We start from the raw sequence: 23,906 nt of genomic DNA, 5'->3' as shown, positions 1-23,906 counted from the left end.
TCCCTCAAATATCATCTTATTTCCCCTTACTTCATCCATTTCAGCCTTTTCATGATTTTTTAAAATATATTTTTGCAAATTATTTCAGACATAATTCTACATCATTGACATATTTTTATGCATTTCCATCTACCACCATGGATCCTTGTTCCTTCTATCTGTGTCAATACAGAAAAGTTTCCTTATCCCTAGCCAGAATGCAGCCCCACATACTTTCCTGCATTGTTGCTTGGCTCATGGTATCCCCCCAAACGGCCTTACCATAAAATTACCCATCACCGGCTACCACCCTACCTTCCACAATGACTTCCATTTGTTCGGATTCTGCCAATTCTTAACCATCGCCAATATAGTCCTGCAAAACCATATCAATCTGGACCAAACGTCTTTGCAACACTTTCTCTTCAACTGCAAAATTCTCGTGCTATGCAATTCCAAATTCCTGGATCCCATAACATATATAACACACACTGAAACTCTTGCCCTCCAGGAACTAGACAATCAGGCACAATGCCACCTCAAAAAACTCTCCAACCTGTTCACTTCCTACTCATACCTTGGACTACCACCTCTACAACAGTCTCCAAACCACCCCCACATCTCCTCACAGCTGACAAACCCTGTCTTGCAGACCTACTACATTTACCCCACCCTCAAAAACTCCCTCCCACCACCATTCAGAATCCACAACCTTCACAGACCCGAAACACAGTCATAAACCTTTCCTCCAAAAGCCCCGCAGAAGTATCAGTCTTTTCTAAAAGCCTTACATTTTGCCTCACTCCCAAATTTAATCACACAGGACTTGTTGAGACCTTCTCTTCTTCTCACAGTCCCTACAGAGGAAACACTTTGTTGACCCCAACCCTACCAATCACACTTAACCATAACCCAATGTTGAACCTTGCCTTAACTCAGTTCGCTCCTCCAGCGAACCATGATCCACCTACCTCCATTCCCCCCAAATCACACCCATTAACTTTCCAGAATGTTTAACCTTGAACCTTGTCTCACCATCATTCCCCAAATCCCTCAACTCGCAAACTAACCTTACATCCACAGAAAGAACCACAATCCACCACTTAAAAACTGATCCTGACATTATAATCCTACCTGTTGATAACAGCTCCACCACCACCACTGCTGTATTAAACTATAATGATTTTCTGGCAGAAGGACTCCACCAGGTGTCAGATTCATCCACCTGTAAACCCTGCCACAGTGACCCCATCCCCGAAATCCAGCAGGATAACCTGTCTTTCCTCAAATCCTTAGGTCCATCCCAGAACCTCTCCCCAAAGTTCATCTCTCTCCTCACCCCTACTACTCCCTGCACCCCTACCTACTACATGCTTCGTAAAAAACTTAATCACAAAGGATGCTGCAAATGGTTCAAATGGCTCTGAGCACTATAGGACTCAACATCTTAGGTCATAAGTCCCCTAGAACCTAGAACTACTTAAACCTAGCTAACCTAAGGACATCACACACACCCATACCCGAGGCAGGATTCAAACCTGCGACCGTAGCAGTCCCGCAGTTCCGGACTGCAGCGCCAGAACCGCTAGACCACCGCGGCCGGCAACAAAGGATGCCCTATTGTGGGCAGTTACTGTGCCCCATTGAGAGAATCTGCTCTCATAGACCAACACCTTCAGCCTATTACCCTCCTATCTGGATCAAGGGTAAGGGCATCCTTTCCACATTCCTCCAGAACCTCAACACCTTCTCCCCCATTCGCTTCACCTAGTCCTACTCAATACAACAAGCTATCTTCCTTAATGTTCACCTCCACCTTAAAGATTTCTACATCAGTGCTTCTGTCCATATCAAACCTACCAACCACCAGCAATACTTCCACTTCGAATGCTTCTGCCCATTCCATACCAAGAAGTCCCATCCATACAGCCTAGCCACCCACCCCCAACAGATCTCCCATGCCGTACCTTTCCAGTCACCCACCAACTCCCGAAGTCCTACCGTCCAGCCACAGAGGAGTATTCCCCTTGTGACTCAGTACCACTCATGTCTGGAACAACTGAATTACATTCTGCACCAGGGTTTTGACTACCTTTCATCATGCACTTAAATGAGAAATGTCCTACCCATTATCCTTCCCATACCCACCCCCCTCTCCACAGGTTGGCAGCCCTGCAGCCAGGCGACTAGCGCGAGTTTTGGTGTTCTCGTAAAGATAAGTTATTTTAGATTATAAAACATATAGATTAGTACTGATTACATGGTAAATAAGTGTATTAGTGTGCCGTTTAAGTGTACCATTAAAGGTTTCACTTTTCTTTACGTAATATAGCAGAAAACGCGAAAAGACCGTACAGTCGTATTTTTTGTTTACGTTCTGCTGCAGCAAATCTATAGAATTTCGTTTAGTTGTTCCTTACTCTCTCCAGAAATTTAACTTAGCTTACCTCTTCATTATTTAACTAGCATTTCCGGAAAGTAGCGTAAAGTTTAACTTGTTGTTTCAGAAACTTTGCACTTTTGTTTTTGTTTACACACAGTTGCGTATAGGCCAAATTTGTGTAACCATATTTTCGTGTTTATCTGTAATTTAACTGACTTATTCTTAATCAACTATTACGTTTATCATGAGTGAAAAGTGCTTGACTTGCCGTAGAATTGTTAGGTCGGGGCTTTGGTGTGATGGGTGCTGTAGTTTTTTCCATGTGGGTGACTGTAGTGGCGTGGGAATAGGGGAAGTAAATGAGACTCATCAGTGGTTTTGTAGGATTTGTAGTAGAGATAGGAAGATACTGGAACAGGAGGGGAAAATTGCTGCCCTTCAGGCTGAATTAGACAAGGCCAGGGGAGATCTTGACAGGTTAAGGAGGGAGAAGGGTAAAGAGAGGTGGGAAGTGGCAACAGGCAACAGGAGGAACAGGCCTAGAACTTTGTCTGACAGCTTTATGGTGAATGTGGAAAATAGATTTGACCTGTTGCTTCAGTTAGAAGCTGGTGAGCCTCAAGCAGTTGCAGGTGTAGACAGGGCACAACAAACTTTCAGCAGCAAATTGAAAAGTAAGGATGTAGGGAAATCAGAAAAGAGAAAGAAAGTGTTGTTGTTAGGTAGTTCCCATGGAAGAGGTGTTGGCCAACTCTTGCAGGATGAACTAGGATCAGAATACCAGGTCACCAATTTTTTTAAACCTAGTGCTGGTCTGGAGCAGGTGACAGAGGATTTAGGATCACTTTGCAAAGATTTCACTAAGGAAGACACCGTGGTTATAGTGGGTGGGGCAGGTAACAGTATTGACAGAAATCCTGGGTACAGTATAGAGTGTGACCTGGCGAAGATTGCATCAGCATCGAAGCATACTAGTGTTGAGTTTGTATCTGTTCTTGGGCGCCATGACCGACCTCATTTGAACTCTTCTGTCAAGAGAGTTAATTTGGAGCTGGAACGGCTGCTCATGTCGGGTGCGGGGTCACACATTGGTGTGGTTCATGTTGATTCTCTCAGTAGGTGGGATTATACTAGGCATGGCCTTCACCTCTTCATGTTGATTCTCTCAGTAGGTGGGATTATACTAGGCATGGCCTTCACCTCAACAGGAAGGGGAAGGGTAAATTGGCTGGGGAAATAGCAGGAAAGTTAAAGGGGGGAGGCACTGTCATGAGTGGTAAAATACCAGTGGTTATAGGATTCAGAAAAGACCCTTTTTTAGGGTAGGAAGGACAGAAAGAAAGCAAATTTTAAGAGAGGTTAGAACTGAGACAAACCTTCAGTTTGAAAAAGAAATCAAAAAACATAATTCCAGCTTATTACATCAGCATAAACAGCCATTGGTTAAGAATTTTCAACTGTCAGCAGATATTTTAACTCCACCCAATTTTAACTCAGTCAATGTGAAATGTCAGCTATCTTTATTGCATCAAAATATTCGAGGACTGAGAAATAAAATTAATGAATTAACTATATGCATAGATGAATTAGAGTCTTCAAACCCAGCTGACATAATCTGCCTCTCTGAACATCATGTGACCACTGGTATAGAACTTTTAAGTGTTACAGGGTTTAGGTTAGCATCTCACTTTTGTAGATCAGAAATGGAGAAAGGAGGAGTTGCCACATTCATCAGGAACTGTCATAAATTTAAGAACATAGACATTCATAAATTTTGCCTAGAACAGCATATGGAAGCATGTGCAACAGAATTAGATTTTCACAAAAAATCTTTCATAATATTAAGTGTATATCGAGCACCTGTAGGTAACTTTAATCTGTTTGTAAACCACCTTGAAGCTGTACTGGCCCATTTAACAACCAAAAACAAAGAAGTAGTGGTTGCTGGTGATTTCAATGTAGATTTCCTTAAAGACTCTCCGAATAAGAACTTATTTGAGTTAGTAACACTATCATTCAACTTAATTCCCACAGTAAAGTTCCCCACTAGGATAGCCACTTGCTCACAAACAGCCATTGATAATATCTTTATAGAAAAGTCCAATGAACAAAATTATATTACAAAACCAATAGCCAATGGCCTCTCAGACCATGACATGCAGTTCCTTCTGTTAAATGTTAATACTGAACAGGATATAAAATCTGTTAAATCTGAGCTCAAGAGGGTAATCAGTAAGCCAAAAATTGATTATTTTAGGACACTCCTCAGAGACATTCACTGGACTGATGTTTACAGTGCTCATGGCATGAATGAAAAATATAACATTTTTGCTAATAAAGTGCTTACCTTATTTGAACACTGCTTTCCCCCAAAACTTACCAAGGTTAGAGGAAAATCTACAAAGAAGCCATGGATTACTCGAGGAATAGGGGTATCTTGTAAAACAAAAAGAAAACTGTATCTGTCAATCCGAAACATTTCCAATGTTGATGCTATAGCACATTATAAGAAATACTGCAAAATATTAAAGACTGTAATACGGATGTCAAAGCAAATATATTACAAGGAAAAGATAGTCATATCAGATAACAAAATAAAGACAATATGGGATATAGTGAAGGAGGAGACCGGTAGGACCAGACATGAAGAGCAACAAATAGCATTAAGAGTAAATGATACAATGGTGACAGATGTGTATAGTGTTGCAGAACTTTTTAACAAACATTTTATAACTGTTACTGAAAAGATGGGGTTGTCAGGTTCGGTAGATGCTGCTATGGATTACCTTAGACCAGACATTTCAAGTAATTTCCATAATATGAATTTGACCCTCACTACCCCAACAGAAATAATGTCCATCATAAAATCTTTAAAATCAAAAACATCTAGTGGGTATGATGAAATATCAACAAAGTTAATTAAAGAATGTGATTCTGAGCTAAGTAACATATTAAGCTATCTGTGTAACCAGACGTTTATCAGTGGAATATTTCCTGAATGGCTGAAATATGCTGAAGTTAAGCCACTGTTTAAGAAGGGAGATAAAGAAATAGCATCAAATTTCCGTCCAATTTCACTGTTACCAGCATTCTCAAAAATTTTCGAAAAAGTAATGTACCGTCGTCTTTATAACCATCTTATCTCAAATAACATACTGTCAAAGTCACAGTTTGGATTTCTAAAAGGTTCTGATATTGAGAAGGCTATCTTCACTTACAGTGAAAATGTGCTTAATTCATTAGACAAAAAATTGCAGGCAACTGGTATATTTTGTGATCTATCAAAGGCATTTGACTGTGTAAATCACAATATCCTTTTAAGTAAACTAAAATATTATAGTGTAACAGGAAATGCTGCAAAATGGTTCAAATCTTATATCTCTGGCAGGAAACAAAGGGTGTTATTAGGAAAGAGACATGTATCAAGCTATCAGGCATCATCCAACTGGGAACTAATTACATGTGGGGTCCCACAAGGTTCCATTTTGGGGCCCTTACTTTTTCTTGTGTATATCAATGACCTTTCATCAGTAACATTACCAGATGCCAAGTTTGTTTTGTTTGCCGATGATACAAACATTGCAATAAATAGCAAATCAAGTGTAGTCTTAGAAAGATCAGCCAATAAAATATTTGTGGACATTAATCACTGGTTCCTAGCCAATTCTTTGTCACTAAACTTTGAAAAAACACACTACATGCAGTTCAGAACTTGTAAGGGGTGTCCCAAGAGTATATGTCTAACATATGATGACAAGAAGATAGAAGAAGTGGACAGTGTTAAATTCTTGGGATTACAGCTTGATAATAAATTCAATTGGGAGGAGCACACCACAGAACTGCTGAAGCGTCTTAACAAATCTCTGTTTGCAATGCGAATTTTGTCAGACGTAGGGGATATAAAAATAAAAAAGCTGGCATACTATGCTTACTTTCATTCCATAATGTCATATGGGATTATTTTTTGGGGTAATTCATCAAGCCAAGCTAAAGTTTTCCGGGCACAAAAACGTGCAGTAAGAATTATATGTGGTGTGAACTCAAGAACATCCTGCAGAAGCCTGTTTAGGGAACTAGGGATACTAACTACAGCTTCCCAGTATATTTATTCCTTAATGAAATTTGTCATTAAAAATATATCACTTTTTCAAACCAACAGCTCAATTCATGGAATCTATACTAGAAATAAGAATAATCTTCACAAGAATTTAAAGTCACTTACAAGGGGAGGCCGCCAATTGTGAAATTCAGATTCGATTCATACTGCGCATAATAAAAGCTCATGGCCAGAGGTGTAATGTGGCAAAGCACCAAGATGCACTTCTCAGCCGTTGTCGAGAAAATCGACAGTTAAAACAAACCGTTGTCGTGACTACTCTCTACGATTAATTGTTTCGTCCAGCGTCGTGGCGTAGCGGTAAGCGCTCGGGTTCGTAATCCGAAGGTCTCCGGATCGAATCTCGCGCCATGCAACTTTTTTTTTATAATTTGTTTTTTTGTAATTCTCATGTGCACACACACACACACACACACACACACACACACACATAAACTATTAATGAATTGCTTATGCATGTTGGTGAAGGCGGATCGCTCTCCAATTGTACCGCCTCCATTTTTCCGTTTGTTTAACAGGGTGTACCAAATCTCTCACGTACGCACTGATTTTCGACGATGTTATAAGTTGCTAGGGACCGCATCTACCTTCTTTCGAAGTTAGCAGGCAACTACGCTGTTATACGGCGGCTAGTTTTGGCCCATTCAACATCTGTCCTTCAAGTGTAACGAGCGAGTAACGAAGTTTATATTTCGTACCTGCCACAGCAAATTTGTGTTCATGGGGTCTCTTTTCTAATTCGAACGTTTGACTTACACTACACGTATTCATTTCGGAATATCGTTTCTACGTCTTCCGTTAACTATACGTGGTAAACATTATGAAGACAATTAATAACATTTGTGAAATACAGCTTTGTATGCGGAAAATATAATGACGTTCGAATTTTATATATATATATATATATATATATATATATATATATATATATATATATATACACACACACACCTAAAAACAAAGATGATGTGACTTACCAAATGAAAGTGCTGGCAGGTCGACAGACACACAAACGAACACAAACATACACACAAAATTCAAGCTTTCGCAACAAACTGTTGCCTCATCAGGAAAGAGGGAAGGAGAGGGAAAGACGAAAGGATGTGGGTTTTAAGGGAGAGGGTAAGGAGTCATTCCAGTCCCGGGAGCGGAAAGACTTACCTTAGGGGGAAAAAAGGACGGGTATACACTCGCACACACACACATATCCATCCACACATATACAGACACAAGCAGACATATTTAAAGACAAAGAGTTTGGGCAGAGATGTCAGTCGAGGCAGAAGTGCAGAGGCAAAGATGTTGATGAATGATAGGTGAGGTATGAGTGGCGGAAATTTGAAATTAGCGGAGATTGAGGCCTGGTGGATAACGGGAAGAGAGGATATATTGAAGAGCAAGTTCCCATCTCCGGAGTTCGGATAGGTTGGTGTCTTTTTTCATACCAGATCTCCAATTGCTTTCTAGTTCACCTTTATCTCTCCCCATATATTTCTTTCTTTCTTTTTCATTTCAACCTCATGTTAAACTTTCCACCTTCTAATACCATGTCACCCTCACAACACCCCCACAATGACCCCATTAAGTTTTATTTACATTCCCTCCGCAAACATGCCTTCACCCTAGCCAGATTACGCTCACATATTTTATTTTCTCAGGCTTGTCTGAAATTTGGCATAACCCCCAAAGGCCTCACACTTAAAGTTCCCATCTCTGGCTGCAACCCTTCTTTCCATCAGTCCCTATACCAGTTCCAAACTGAACAATCCATTGCCCTCACCCACCTAATCTTTCACCTACACATCAACTCAGCCAATGAACACACCCGTCAACTCCTATCCTTAATAAAAGTCCTCAATCTTTCCTCTCCCACATCCACACCGGCTATTCAGAGCATCCTCCTACAGGCCAACCACCAATTAGAACAGCATGCCACCCTTCACCTCAAAAAACTATCCAATCTCCTGGTTTCCCACCTCCGGAAAGGCAACTCACTCACCCTTCACAACCTTTCCAGCAAACCTCAACCACCTCTCATTGCACACAAACCCAGTCTCTCCCATATACTCAATCTCCCACTTCCAGCTCCACTACCTCCAAAACCTCAAAATTCCGATCAACACAATCTGGCACCACAACACCCTAATTCAGTAGTTAACCTTTCCTCCAAACCTCTCTCCCAATCCGAAACCTCTGTCCTATCCAAAGGCCTCACCTTCAGCCCCACTCCCAGATTCAACCAAACAGCCCTCGTCAAAGATTTACTGTCCTACACTCGTACTCTCTGCTGGAAGTATCACTTTGCCACGAAGAAAAATGATCCTAATCCTACCCCTAATGATCCAACTCCCCAAGACACTATCCAAATTGAACCCTGCCTGGAACAGTTCCGTCCTCCGTCACAGCGGGACCCACCTCCTCTTCCTCAAAATCACCCTCTCCAAACCTTCCAGGAATTTCTGACTTCCAGCCTTGCCTCTCAATCCTTCTTAAAAAACCTTAATCCTACTCCCAACATCACCACTGCTGAAGCCCAGGCTATCCGTGATCTGAAGGCTGACCGGTCCATCGTCATTCTTCCGGCGGACAAGGGTTCCACGACCGTGGTACTTGATCGTCGGGAGTATGTGGCCGAGGGACTGCGTCAGCTTTCAGACAACACCATATACAAAGTTTGCCAAGGTAATCCCATTCCTGATGTCCAGGCAGAGCTTCAAGGAATCCTCAGAACCTTAGGCCCCCTACAAAACCTTTCACCTGACTCCATCAACCTCCTGACCCCACTGACACCCCGCACCCCTACCTTCTACCTTCTTCCTAAAATTCACAAACCCAATCATCCCGGCCGCCCCATTGTAGCTGGTTACCAAGCCCCCACAGAACGTATCTCTGCCTACGTAGATCAACACCTTCAACCCATTACATGCAGTCTCCCATCCTTCATCAAAGACACCAACCACTTTCTCGAACGCCTGGAATCCTTACCCAGTCCGTTACCCCCAGAAACCATCCTTGTAACCAGTGATGCCACTTCCTTATACACAAATATCCCGCACGTCCAGGGCCTTGCTGCGATGGAGCACTTCCTTTCACGCCGATCACCTGCCACCCTACCTAAAACATCTTTCCTCATTACCTTAGCCAGCTTCATCCTGACCCACAACTTCTTCACTTTTGAAAACCAGACATACCAACAATTAAAGGGAACAGCCATGGGTACCAGGATGGCCCCCTCGTACGCCAACCTATTCATGGGTCGCTTAGAGGAAGCCTTCTTGGTTACCCAGGCCTGCCAACCCAAAGTTTGGTACAGATTTATTGATGACATCTTCATGATCTGGACTCACAGTGAAGAAGAACTCCAGAATTTCCTCTCCAACCTCAACTCCTTTGGTTCCATCAGATTCACTTGGTCCTACTCCAAATCCCATGCCACTTTCCTTGATGTTGACCTTCACCTGTCCAATGGCCAGCTTCACACGTCCGTCCACATCAAACCCACCAACAAGCAACAGTACCTCCATTACGACAGCTGCCACCCATTCCACATCAAACGGTCCCTTCCCTACAGCCTAGGTCTTCATGGCAAACGAATCTGCTCCAGTCCGGAATCCCTGAAGCATTACACCAACAACCTGACAACAGCTTTCGCATCCCGCAACTACCCTCCCGACCTGGTACAGAAGCAAATAACCAGAGCCACTTCCTCATCCTCTCAAACCCAGAACCTCTCACAGAAGAACCACAAAAGTGCCCCACTTGTGACAGGATACTTTCCGGGACTGGATCAGATTCTGAATGTGGCTCTCCAGCAGGGATACGACTTCCTCAAATCCTGCCCTGAAATGAGATCCATCCTTCATGAAATCCTCCCCACTCCACCAAGAGTGTCTTTCCGCCGTCCACCTAACCTTCGTAACCTCTTAGTTCATCCCTATGAAATCCCCAAACCACCTTCCCTACCCTCTGGCTCTTACCCTTGTAACCGCCCCCGGTGTAAAACCTGTCCCATGCACCCTCCCACCACCACCTACTCCAGTCCTGTAACCCGGAAGGTGTACACAATCAAAGGCAGAGCCACGTGTGAAAGCACCCACGTGATCTACCAACTGACCTGCCTACACTGTGATGCATTCTATGTGGGAATGACCAGCAACAAACTGTCCATTCGCATGAATGGACACAGGCAGACAGTGTTTGTTGGTAATGAGGATCACCCTGTGGCTAAACATGCCTTGGTGCACGACCAGCACATCTTGGCGCAGTGTTACACCATCCGGGTTATCTGGATACTTCCTACTAACACCAACCTATCCGAACTCCGGAGATGGGAACTTGCTCTTCAATATATCCTCTCTTCCCGTTATCCACCAGGCCTCAATCTCCGCTAATTTCAAATTTCCGCCACTCATACCTCACCTATCATTCATCAACATCTTTGCCTCTGCACTTCTGCCTCGACTGACATCTCTGCCCAAACTCTTTGTCTTTAAATATGTCTGCTTGTGTCTGTATATGTGTGGATGGATATGTGTGTGTGTGCGAGTGTATACCCGTCCTTTTTTCCCCCTAAGGTAAGTCTTTCCGCTCCCGGGACTGGAATGACTCCTTACCCTCTCCCTTAAAACCCACATCCTTTCGTCTTTCCCTCTCCTTCCCTCTTTCCTGATGAGGCAACAGTTTGTTGCGAAAGCTTGAATTTTGTGTGTATGTCGACCTGCCAGCACTTTCATTTGGTAAGTCACATCATCTTTGTTTTTAGGTATATTTTTCCTTCGTGGAATGTTTCCTTCTATTATAACTATATATATATATATATATATATATATATATATATATATATATATATATATATATATATCTAAAAACAAAGATGATGTGACTTACCAAATGAAAGTGCTGGCAGGTCGACAGACACACAAACGAACACAAACATACACACAAAATTCAAGCTTTCGCAACAAACTGTTGCCTCATCAGGAAAGAGGGAAGGAGAGGGAAAGACGAAAGGATGTGGGTTTTAAGGGAGAGGGTAAGGAGTCATTCCAGTCCCGGGAGCGGAAAGACTTACCTTAGGGGGAAAAAAGGACGCGTACACACTCGCACACACACACATATCCATCCACACATATATGTGTGGATGGATATGTGTGTGTGTGCGAGTGTGTACGCGTCCTTTTTTCCCCCTAAGGTAAGTCTTTCCGCTCCCGGGACTGGAATGACTCCTTACCCTCTCCCTTAAAACCCACATCCTTTCGTCTTTCCCTCTCCTTCCCTCTTTCCTGATGAGGCAACAGTTTGTTGCGAAAGCTTGAATTTTGTGTGTATGTTTGTGTTCGTTTGTGTGTCTGTCGACCTGCCAGCACTTTCATTTGGTAAGTCACATCATCTTTGTTTTTAGATATATTTTTCCTTCGTGGAATGTTTCCTTCTATTATAACCATATATATATATATATATATATATTTGAATTAAAAAAAACAAATACTAAAAAAAAAAAAAGTAAGTTGCATGGCGCGAGATTCGATCCGACGACCTTCGGATTACGAACCCGGGCGCTTACCGCTGTGCCACGACGCTGTAGAAAACTGTTAATCGTAGAGAGTATTTCACCAGAATGGTTTCTTTTAACTGTCGATTTTCTCGACAACGGCTGAGAAGTGTATATTGGTGCTTTGCCACATTACACCTCTGGCCATGAGCTTTTATTATGCGCAGTATGAATCGAATCTGAATTTCACAATTGGCGGCCTCCCCTTGTTAGTCTTGTACAAAAAGGTGTGCATTATTCAGGAACACACATTTTCAATAACTTGCCAGCAGCCATAAAAAGCTTAACAACCAATGAAATTCAGTTTAAGAGAAGCCTAAAGGATTTATTGGTGGCCAACTCCTTCTACTCCATTGATGAATTTCTTAGTAAAACCAACTGATTTGTATATAAGTACAACATAACTTCTGCACAATTTCAGTGCAGTAATGTGTTCACTGAAAATTTGTGTGTGTGTGTGTGTGTGTGTGTGTGTGTGTGTGTGTGTGTGTGTGTAAGTATAATCTAACTTCTGCACCATTTCAGTGCAGTAATGTGTTCATTGTAAATAAGTATTACAGTAGTTGTATTACATGTTTATTACCTTATAAATAAATAAAAAACTTCTTTATTTTAAATTCAGTGCATTAGTATTTGTAAAATGACTCTTAGTGTTCATTAAAAAATGACAACCATTCCACTTGGGACATGTGGAATGGTACATTAGCTTATTTGTTTCAGTTGTAAATATTTGTCATGTATTGTTGTTTTTCTGACATGTTCCACATCCAGGAGGACCTCCTCACTACGGATCAATTGGAATGAAAGTAAATCTAATCTAATCTAATCTAAATTCCGTCATCCAATATCCTCATCCATCCCTACACAATCCCTGCTTCCAAACCCTTCCCTCATGGCTCATATACCTGTAATAGACCAAGATCCAAAACCCGTCCCCCTCCTCCCACCACCATAACCTACTCCAGTCCAATCACAAACATCACGTACCCCACCAAAGACTTTGATGTACAAGCTAAGCTGCAACAACAGTGCTGCATTCTACATGGACTTCACAACCAATTAGCTGTCTGTCTACAAGAATGGCCACTGACACACTATTGCGAAGTAACACCTGGACCACCCCATTGCTTAGCATGCTGCCCAACACGACATTCTTCATTTCAGTGACTGCTTTAGAGTCTGCGCCATCAGCATCCTTATTAACAACACCAGCTTTCCTGAATTGCGCAGGTGGGGACTCTCCTAATGATACATTCCACGTTCCTGTAAACCTCCTGGCCTCAACCTTCATTAGTTATTGTCCTTACCCATCTAGCCTCTTCCCTGTCCTCATTCTAGCAATACAAATCCCTCTATTCCACCAACATACCCTTAGTCTTTTTAATTATCTCCTTTTCCGCTATCCCCCTCCTCCCTCTCACACTCTCCCTCTAACCTCCTGACTGCACCTAGCTGCACTACCCTCTCCTCATCTTGTTTACTGTCCCCTGCCCCTACACTGCTATTCCTCAACCTTCCCCTCTCAGTCTCCTCCCCAACCCCATCACCTGGTTGCCCCTCCTATCATGCTGCTACACACAGTCTGGCTTCAGCTGCCAGAGACTTTGGTCATGTGTGGGAGTTGCACTTGCATGAGAGTGTGCGTGTATGTTGTCTAATTTCAACAAAAGCCTTGTTGGCCGAAAGCTCACTTTCCAACATTCTTTGTTGAGCCTATCTCCGACTCAGCATCTCGGCTATATGGCAAGTAGCAACTATTCTTTCATAATATTGTAATACAATGAATTATTCTTTGTATGCTACGCCTATCAACATAGCAGAAATAAATTGTATAATAAAATGTACTAACTATCACAAATGATGTAAGGATCTGCAGAGTACAGATTCAAGATTCAAAATTTATGACATCTCTAGACAGTGTGCAATGATGGCACCTGTCAAGTTGCACACAAGGTACTATTTGTAAAATTCACTAGTGGATAGGACTAAAATGTTCCACTTGATTTGGGGTCGTAAGTTTCATCAATTTCTGTGCTATGTTGTTAGTTTGCCCTGGAATAAAGTTCCTAGAAAGGAGTTAGTTACATTACATTAGGTACATTAAAATAAACCAACATTCTATGCATATAATTCAGACCTCTAAACATCTAGTATGCAGTGTGCATTAGTCAAAACCTCTTACTTTAGCCTTTTTCCGAATATGTTTTAATAGAGGAAGAACATGGTGTGGGCCAGGATGAGCCAGTGCACCATGAGAAAATCGTTTGAGAGGTGGTCTGTGAAAGTTCCGGAGACGCATTGGACCCATGTGTGTTTGCACGAATGGAACACGCAGCTCCACAACTGGTGTCGAATGCTGAATCAAGTTTCCACCACTGACTTTAAGACGCAGAGATGATTCTGAAGACCGAGGCATATAGTATCTGGAAAAAAACGGCAGCTCTATAAACGGGAACACTAATATGTTTTTGGCTACACTATACGTCTAAACTTAAAGCTAGTAAAAAAGCATGTAGTGGGTGGTTTCATAATGCATGTGCAATATATGGAATTTGTTTCTCAGTACTGTAAGAAATGCTATCAGTTACTCATATCAGACTCAATATCCTAGAAACGAGTGTGGAAAAGCATTTTTTCCAGAATCTGATGTCATATTTGTCTGGAAGTAATCGCTCAAAAATATACCACAGGTAATAACAGCCTAATGTCTTTACTTTTGGACAAAATAATAGAAATACAATCATAAACATTATATTTTAAGTTTTGTCATGTGGAACTCAGCATCTATATTTTATAAACTTAACAATGAGAAAACATTTTTTTTTAAGTGTTGAAATAGCAACAATACAAAAAAACTTAATGAAGCTCATTTTATTTATGGTTACCATAAGAAATCAAGCTCTAACAGACAAATATTTACAGAATGGAGAGGACAATTTGTAACTTGCTTACACCTATCTTAGCCTTCTCCTGTCCTCCTCACCCATCTTCCAATCACACTACAATAGCAGGAATAGATATAGATTAGCTACTGTCATATCTCTCTATCCCCCAAATAGGTGGATGAATGATTCACAACAAACAGATTAAATCTTTCATAACAAAATTTTCACGGCACCAGACAGTGAATATAATGCAGTGATTGTTCAACAATTACAAAGTTCAATTGGAAAAAGGATATGGTAGATTCACTGAACCAAGTTAGACACAGTTCATGTCACATTCACAATATAAAGCCTTACATGCTTTTGAAATAAAGAGTGCAGAAATATCAAATTTACTGACTCAGTATCCATGAAAATCACAACACAAATTACTCCACAATTCATGCTGCACATGCCACTGTGTCATTCAACATTAGTATGTAGGAGCAGGCTGTTAGTACAATGCTCTCCCATGAGCACGGTCACGGTGATGCTTCTGTCAGTCCTGATGGTCGATCTAAATTGGTTGTTGGTCAAAAACACATTGATGTTATGCGCAACATGACTTAAGAGAGTCATCATGTGACTTATCATGAGATAAAGGTCTTCTTGGGCACACCAACGACTGCAGTGCATTAGATTTTTGCACAGCTGCAAAAAACATTTGTACTTGATGGATTCACACAGCATGACTGTGACTCAAAACAGGCTTGTGTCAACTGGTGTGTGGAAATCATACAAAAATCTGACCAAAGTAAATTGAAAACCATGATACAACACAGTAACAGGAGAAGAAACTTAGGAAAACATTGCTGATAACTAAAATCGCAAGCCTCATAGAGTAGCATGCAACACAACAACAAACAGCATGAAGTGTACTACATTTTTGGGTAAAAAAATGGGATATAATTTCAGCCCAATTACACTAAATGTGTAAGTAATGTCATCTACATACTGTATACAAGGAATGATTACACTGTGTGTTTTTCATTCAGAAATTAATCACATTTGAATGCTATCTGTATGTGAGCTAGGGAGCTCAGAATTATTTTTTTTAAAGGGGATTCAATTCACGGTGAATGGTATACAACAATCAGTTTGCCTGACATCATCAAGAAAATCAAGAATAAGAATTGAAAACACTGCACCACTCTTTATCACGACAATGTCACCTGACGCAAAGCACATATCTGATTATTTACAATGGAGGAAAAGACAGACTGCTACTTACTGTAAAAAAGACATGTCAAGGTGCAGACAGGCACAATTAAAAGACACTCACACACAGGTTTCATCCACAGCCTCCATGAGTAAAAACAAACAAACACACACACACACACACACACACACACACACACACACACACACACAAAAGCAAGCCGCCTCGTGCACACAAATCCACCAACTCCAGCATCTCAGGCATTCTGGCCCAAGATGCTGGAGTTGGTGTTTTGTGTGTAACAAACACACACACACACACACACACACACACACACACACACACACACACACAAAAGCAAGCCGCCTCGTACACACAAATCCACCAACTCCAGCATCTCAGGCATTCTGGCCCAAGATGCTGGAGTTGGTGTTTTGTGTGTGTGTGTGTGTGTGTGTGTGTGTGTGTGTGTGTGTGTGTCCCTCTCTTTTACTGATGTACATTGCGGCCACAAGCACTATGTGTCTTATAACTGAGCCCATCTGCAACTAGACGTATCTTCTTCATGGTAAGTAGCAATCTGTCTTTTCCTACACTGTTGATATTCCTACCTGGATTTTCCATTGTTCAGTATCTAATTATCTGACAGAGAAAAACATCAAATTAATGTCTCACTGCATGTGTTCACCTGATTTTATCACCTAATGAGTTCTTTTTGTTCCCTTCTGTCAACCAAAAACTGCATGGCCACCTCAAGAAGCTGTGTTGAATTCTCTCAAAACCATGCTCCTGAGGTATCAACATCAAAGTAGAAAAAATGTTTCCAGAATTGGACTCTTACTTTCTCTCACCTTAGAGATGGAGCAAAACCTCAGATTGTATAAACATGGCAAAGTGAAATGGCCATGTGCTTGTCAAAGAAACCACAGAAACCCTAAATCTGAATTTCAGTTCTCCCAAATGTCAGACCAGGGTCTTAATCATTGTGCTACCTCACTTGGTGAAAACAATGAAATATACATAACAGTACTCAGAATGAGGGCACTATGACTTCTTGATTAATACAATGAAATATTCAGGAAGGAGTAGAGGATTTCAATGCCTTCTGTGTAGTTTTAATTATGGGGAGACAGCACTGAATATTTGCCTAACTCTAAAAGATTGTTACCAATTTTAGCAACTTTTGATATTGCTTTTCTTATGTGGTTTCAAACACAAGTATAAAATCCATTTCCTGCTACATACCTGTCATTGGAAACATTAAAAGGATCCCTGTCTGGTGACTTTGGTGGTGGAGGTGGTGCGTCTTCTTCCATGACGTTGATTACACCGGCCTTCCCTAGAAGGATCTTTGATTTCTTTACATGAGGATGAGGAATTTTTACTTTTGCTGGAGTCACTGAATCAAGTCTCTGTTTTGCTGGATCTATGTCATCAGGTATTCCCAATATGATGTTTTCATCATTTGGATCAAGTGTCAGAATCTTTGGCTTAGGTATGTGAGACATATTTTCAGAATCCCAAATAACTTCGTCTTCCCAAGCTCCATACACAAGCTCCTCATTTTCGACTGGGAAAATGGAATACCAAGTATCATCTGTATTATCGTCACCTCTCTGCTGATGTTTACTCACCAACCTGAAAAATGAGTAAAATCATAAACATAGAAACAAGAAAAACAAAATGGGCACTTTTTTGGAGAATAAATGTAGTATAGAAGCCAGTCTAAATGCAGGGTGTCTACGTGGACAAGGAAAAAAAATTCCCGGATTTTCCGGTTAAAAACACACTTTCTCCCGGATGACAGTATATTTTCCCCTATCACTCCTTTGAATGGTTATGGTTTTGTACACGGGCGTACAATTTCCCGGCAATTTAGCAAACGAAACTCAGAGAAAAAGACACGTTTTGGAAATATCTTTGATGTGCAGCAACATGTACGCTGCGTATTTTCGTATTACGAAAACATACATTACAAATCCACCAAACACCACATGTTACTTTCCGAACCACTGAAACCAAGATTTCGATGCGCTTTTGTAAGCCGTTCGTAACTCATGTCACGTGATCTCGCCAGCCGATGACAGAGGATATTCAGAGCATAGGACACGTGATGTAGTCAGCCAATAGCAACATCAGTGTTAGGTAGCGCGCCAAACAGGGAAAGTTAACAGTTAAAATTAATATACATAGTGTTGTTACAAGAAAAGCAAAGCTTTCACATAAAATATTGGTCTCAAGCTGCAAGAGAAGCTACGCTTTCGCATATACTGTTGATTTTTTTTGCGCATGTTACACTTTAAGAGATATCATACAAATGTGCCTGTAAAATTTTTAATAATGACATAAATGTCTGATCTTCAGGGTTCGAGGGTTCGAAATGCTTCTAAATGGCTCGTCATCAGACACCTGATTTTTAAATGAGAGTCAAACGCTTTGTGATTTCATAAATTCACAGTCCATTCTTGTACGTAGTTCAACTTACGTAAAAGGATATTTACTTTGAAAGTAACGCTTTTCAAACCACCAATCGTAATATTTTCCCGCGACCTGTTACAAATAGGTTCGTTTCAGCAGTTTCCAGAGCTCAGGTAACAGGCGACACCGCGCTTGGGTAGATATCATGACGTAGGAAGCCCGTATGTACGTACATGTAAAAGATCATCAATGAAAGTTGATACTGCAAGAGCATCGGAATTTCGTGGACCATATTAAAATGTGCACATTTAAAGTGCATACTTAAAGGCACACTCGTATGTCCAGATTCCCAATAAAGTACCGTAGACCCCGACCTGATATTAAGCTTTTAAGTGTGGTTTTCAGGATGTAAATTTTCTTGGAGCACCAGTACTGTATTATATCATGTTTGGTTCTGTATTATGGCATAATGCCATACGTGCTAGAAAATGAAAACGTGCACTTGAAATGCAGCGAACAGCTGAAACTACCCAGTACTGTGGAATTAAAGATTTCGTTTCAGATACATTGACTGCCTCTGCGGAAAAGGTAGCAAAAGTCAAATTTCTTTAGCAAACAGACAAAAATAACTTCATTGTTCCGCAAGGCGATTAATGCTTGACTGTCAGAAAGGTGGAAATAAAATAAAATCTGAAACTAATGACATTTCAGCCTTTAGTAATTATGTGAATGTGTTTTAATTCACTTGATAGCTCCCGGCCACGGATATCCGTTTTGTTTCATTTGACGTGAGAGTAAACGAAGGGGAAACAGCAAAAATCACTGAACGTAAACACGGGCCACGTGGAGACTACCCACTACAGCTCAGATTGCTCTGCGCATCAAATGGTTCAAATGGCTCTGAGCACTATGGGACTTAACATCTATGGTCATCAGTCCCCTAGAACTTAGAACTACTTAGACCTAACTAAGGCCGGTATTACACTATCAAATTTCTTTGTCCAATATCTTTGTCCAATATCTTTGTCAAAGATATTTGATAGTGTAATAGAGACTTTGTCAAATGTCGTCCAATATTTGATCAAATCTAGGGCCTCGCTGTATCTAGGGCACACGCACACACACGCACGCACACACACAAACTGTAAATATTCAGGGGATACTACAGGAATAATCATTTGAAGCAAATAAGTCTAGTAAACATGGGCTGTAAAACATATACGTTAAGAGCTATGAGCAATTGTTCATCTTGCTGCTATGAAACACATCTCTTCTACTGAACAAGGGCTCATAGCTCTTAAAGTATACATTTTGGAGCCCAAGTTTACTAGTCAATTTCTTCTTGTTTTGGTCCATACTACCTCCTGTCAAATATGGAAAGCAATGAGCTTGCAGTAGGAGATATCTGTTTCACAATTTTGAAGGTCAAGAGGTGCTCATAATTCTTAAGAAATGCATTTAAAGCCCATGGTTGTTAGATTTTTTGATTTGGATGACTGTTTCTGTCACATCCCTCAATACTGACTATGCCGCCTGGGACACCCTGTACATATATTCTTTAAATAATGGTGTCAAAATTAAGAATATTGTTGAATCATGTTCATTAACAAGTGGAACAAAAGATCTGCCACATAAATAATGTAGTATATTTAAGGGACATAACAACCAAGGGACATAACAACCTACAGACTGAAACCATAAAGACCTATAAAATTTAATAAATGTCATCTGGAAGAAATCTTATACTCACTAGAACTCTTATGCACTTTTCAAGAACACCCTACTATAGACAAGGGCAGACAACAAATGGATTTCTGTTTAGACAACAAATGGATCGCTGTTTAATTATTTGAATGGCAAGTTAGAAGATTGGAAGATGTGTCCACAGAAAAACATAAAAGCTACCCTAAATTTGAAATTACATTCGTAGTGGAGTACTTGTCAGTGAACAGACAGAGTGAAATCCAGATGATGTGGCCAAGTGGAACCACCTGATGTTGTTGTTGTTGTGGTCTTCAGTCCTAAGACTGGTTTGATGCAGCTCTCCATGCTACTCTATCCTGTGCAAGCTTCATCATCTCGCAGTATCTACTGCAGCCTACATCCTTCTGAATCTGCTTAGTGTATTCATCTCTTCGTCTCCCTCTACGATTTTTACCCTCCACGCTGCCCTCCAATACTAAATTGGTGATCCCTCGATGTCTCAGAACATGTCCTACCAGCCGATCCCTTCTTCGAGTCAAGTTGTGCCACAAGCTCCTCTTCTCCCCAATTCTATTCAATACCTCCTCATTAGTTATGTGATCTACCCATCTAATCTTCAGCGTTCTTCTGTAGCACCACATTTCGAAAGCTTCTATTCTCTTCTTGTCTAAAATATTTATGCTCCACGTTTCACTTCCATACATGGCTACACTCCATACAAATACTTTCAGAAACGACTTCCTGACATTTAAATCTATACTCCATGTTAACAAATTTTTCTTTTTCAGAAACGCTTTCCTTGCCATTGCCAGTCTACATTTTATATCCTCTCTACTTCGACCATCATCAGTTATTTTGCTCCCCAAATAGCAAAACTCCTTTGCTACTTTAAGTGTCTCATTTCCTAAACTAATTCCCTCGGCATCACCCGACTTAATTTGACTACATTCCATTATCCTCATTTTGCTTTTGTTGATGTTCATCTTATATCCTCCTTTCAAGACATTGTCCATTCCGTTCAACTGCTCTTCCAACTCCTTTGCTGTCTCTGACTCTCAAAGTTTTTATTTCTTCTCCATGGATTTTAATACCTACTCCAAACTTTTCTTTTGTTTCCTTTATTGCTTGCTCAATATACAGATTGAATAACATCGGGGATAGGCTACAACCCTGTCTCACTCCCTTCCCAACCACTGCTTCCCTTTCATAGCCCTCGACTCTTATAACTGACATCTGCTTTCTGTACAAATTGTAAATAGCCTTTCGCTCCCTGTATTTTACCCCTGCCACCTTCAGAATTTGAAAGAGAGTATTCCAATCAACATTGTCAAAGACTTTCTCTAAGTCTACAAATGCTAGAAACATAGGTTTGCCTTTCCTTAATCATTCTTCTAAGATAAATCGTAAGGTCAGTATTGCCTCACGTGTTCCAACATTTCTACGGAATCCAAACTGATCTTCCCCGAGGTCAGCTTCTACCAGTTTTTCCATTCGTCTGTAAAGAATTCATGTTAGTATTTTGCAGCTGTGACTGATTACACTGATAGTTCGGTAATTTTCACATCTGTCAACACCTGCTTTCTTTGGGATTGGAATTATTATATTCTTCTTGAAGTCTGAGGGTATTTCGCCTGTCTCATACATCTTGCTCACCAGATGGTAGAGTTTTGTCAGGACTGGCTCTCCCAAGGCTGTCAGTAGTTCTAATGGAATGTTGTCTACTCCGGGGGCCTTGTTTCGACTCAGGTCTTTCAGTGCTCTGTCAAACTCTTCACGCAGTATCATATCTCCCATTTCATCTTCATCTACATCCTCTTCCATTTCCATAATATTGTCCTTAAGTACATCGCCCTTGTATAGACCCTCTATATACTCCTTCCACCTTTCTGCTTTCCCTTCTTTGCTTAGAACTGGGTTCCTATCAAAGCTCTTGGTATTCATGCAAGTGGTTCTCCTTTCTCCAAAGGTCTCTTTAAGTTTCCTGTAGGCAGTATCTATCTTACCCCTAGTGAGATAAGCCTCTACATCCTTACATTTGTCCTCTAGCCATCCCTGCTTAGCCATTTTGCACTTCCTGTCGATATCATTTTTGAGACATTTGTATTCCTTTTTGCCTGCTTCATTTACTGCATTTTTATATTTTCTCCTTTCATCAATTAAATTCAATATTTCTTCTGTTACCCAAGTGTTTCTGCTACCCCTTGTCTTTTTACCTATTTGATCCTCTGTTGCCTTCACTATTTCATCCCTCAAAGCTACCCATTCTTCTTCTACTGTATTTCTTTCTCCAATTCCTGTCAATTGTTCCCTTATGCTCTCCCTGAAACTCTGTACAACCTCTGGTTCGTTCAGTTTACCCAGGTCTCATCTCCTTAACTTCCCACCTTTTTGCAGTTTCTTCAGTTTTAATCTACAGTTCATAACCAATAGATTGTGGTCAGAGTCCACATCTGCCCCTGGAAATGTCTTACAATTTAAAACCTGGTTCCTAAATCTCTGTCTTATCATTATATAATCTATCTGAAACCTTCTAGTATCTCCAGGGTTCTTCCATGTATTCAACCTTCTTTCATGATTCTTAAACCAAGTGTTAGCTATGATTAAGTTATGCTCTGCGCAAAATTCTACCAGGCGGCTTCCTCTTTCATTTCTTAGCCCCAATCCAACTGCCTGGGCAGTCCTGTTGCCACTACTAGGAACCCACCCAGCAGCATTTGTCTTGCTGTTGAGCTTCTGCATCACCTAAAATATAGTGCAATATACCAGTTTACTAGACAATACTATTCCTTCTCTCCCTTTTCCTACTCTTGAATTCCAGTCACCCATGACTATTAAATTTTTGTCTCCCTTCACTACCTGAATAATTTCTTTTATCTCATCATACATGATGAGTTTTTAATTGCTGTTACACATCCGCAATTTTTTAAGAACTGATGAAATTCATTACCACAAATTATCATACAAAACTTTGTATTGTACATTTAATTTCCCTCACTTGTACAGGTTTTATATGATGTATTGGAGGGGATTACAATTTTTAATCAGATATGCCAGTTACATTTGCTTTTTCTCATATTTTGGAGTTTTAATGTTTTACTCAAGTCTGCATTTTCCTCAATTTTGCATATTTCATGTCTGGACCACATAAAAATGTAAAACACGGCTTTCACTATACACTGTACTATAAAAGTGACCTTTAGCACATACCTGATAATGGTTTGCAGAATTTAGGTCTAGTTGTAGAACGAATATGATATATGCACACACACAAAAGATTGAAAGCCTCCACACACACACACACACACACACACACACACACACACACACACACACAAATTTTAAAACCGAACAGTTTTGAGCATGCTTAGTAAAGTTCTTTCCTTTCTATATTAATCAAAATTATCTATTTTACAACTTGAAACTTTGCAATGTATTAAATGGAATAGGGAACAACACATTTTCAAAAGCACATACATGTTCTTGTTCTGCTTGTTGACGGAGCTGGACAGACCAGGCATCTGGCCAGCACCCAGCCTGACAGAGCCTCCAACTATGTGGGGCACTCCCTTGCCTGGCTGGCTGAAAGCCTGGGCAGTCCTGTTGCCACTACTAGGAACCCACCCAGCAGCATTTGTCTTGCTGTTGAGCTTCTGCATCACCTAAAATATAGT

The 23,906-nt window shown here is 40.8% G+C and overlaps 1 protein-coding gene across 2 annotated transcripts in view; it reads right to left on the bottom strand.

The window, feature by feature from the left end:
- The window catches only part of LOC126187614 (transcription initiation factor TFIID subunit 1), a 230,779-nt gene that overhangs the window by 127,006 nt on the left and 79,867 nt on the right, over positions 1 to 23,906 (bottom strand). For both annotated transcript variants that reach the window (XM_049928806.1, XM_049928807.1), the window contains exons 6-8: positions 23,710 to 23,894; positions 17,359 to 17,751; positions 14,213 to 14,453 (exon numbers count right to left, since the gene is read on the bottom strand). In XM_049928806.1, the coding sequence (XP_049784763.1) occupies positions 14,213 to 14,453; positions 17,359 to 17,751; positions 23,710 to 23,894 (819 nt within the window). The remainder of the gene's footprint in view (positions 1 to 14,212; positions 14,454 to 17,358; positions 17,752 to 23,709; positions 23,895 to 23,906) is intronic.

The sequence above is a fragment of the Schistocerca cancellata genome, chromosome 5 (assembly GCF_023864275.1).
Source record: "Schistocerca cancellata isolate TAMUIC-IGC-003103 chromosome 5, iqSchCanc2.1, whole genome shotgun sequence".
Taxonomy (NCBI): Eukaryota; Metazoa; Arthropoda; class Insecta; order Orthoptera; family Acrididae; genus Schistocerca; species Schistocerca cancellata.
The sequence above is the reverse complement of the archived record's forward strand: the minus strand, read 5'-3'. Positions and strand labels throughout refer to the sequence as shown.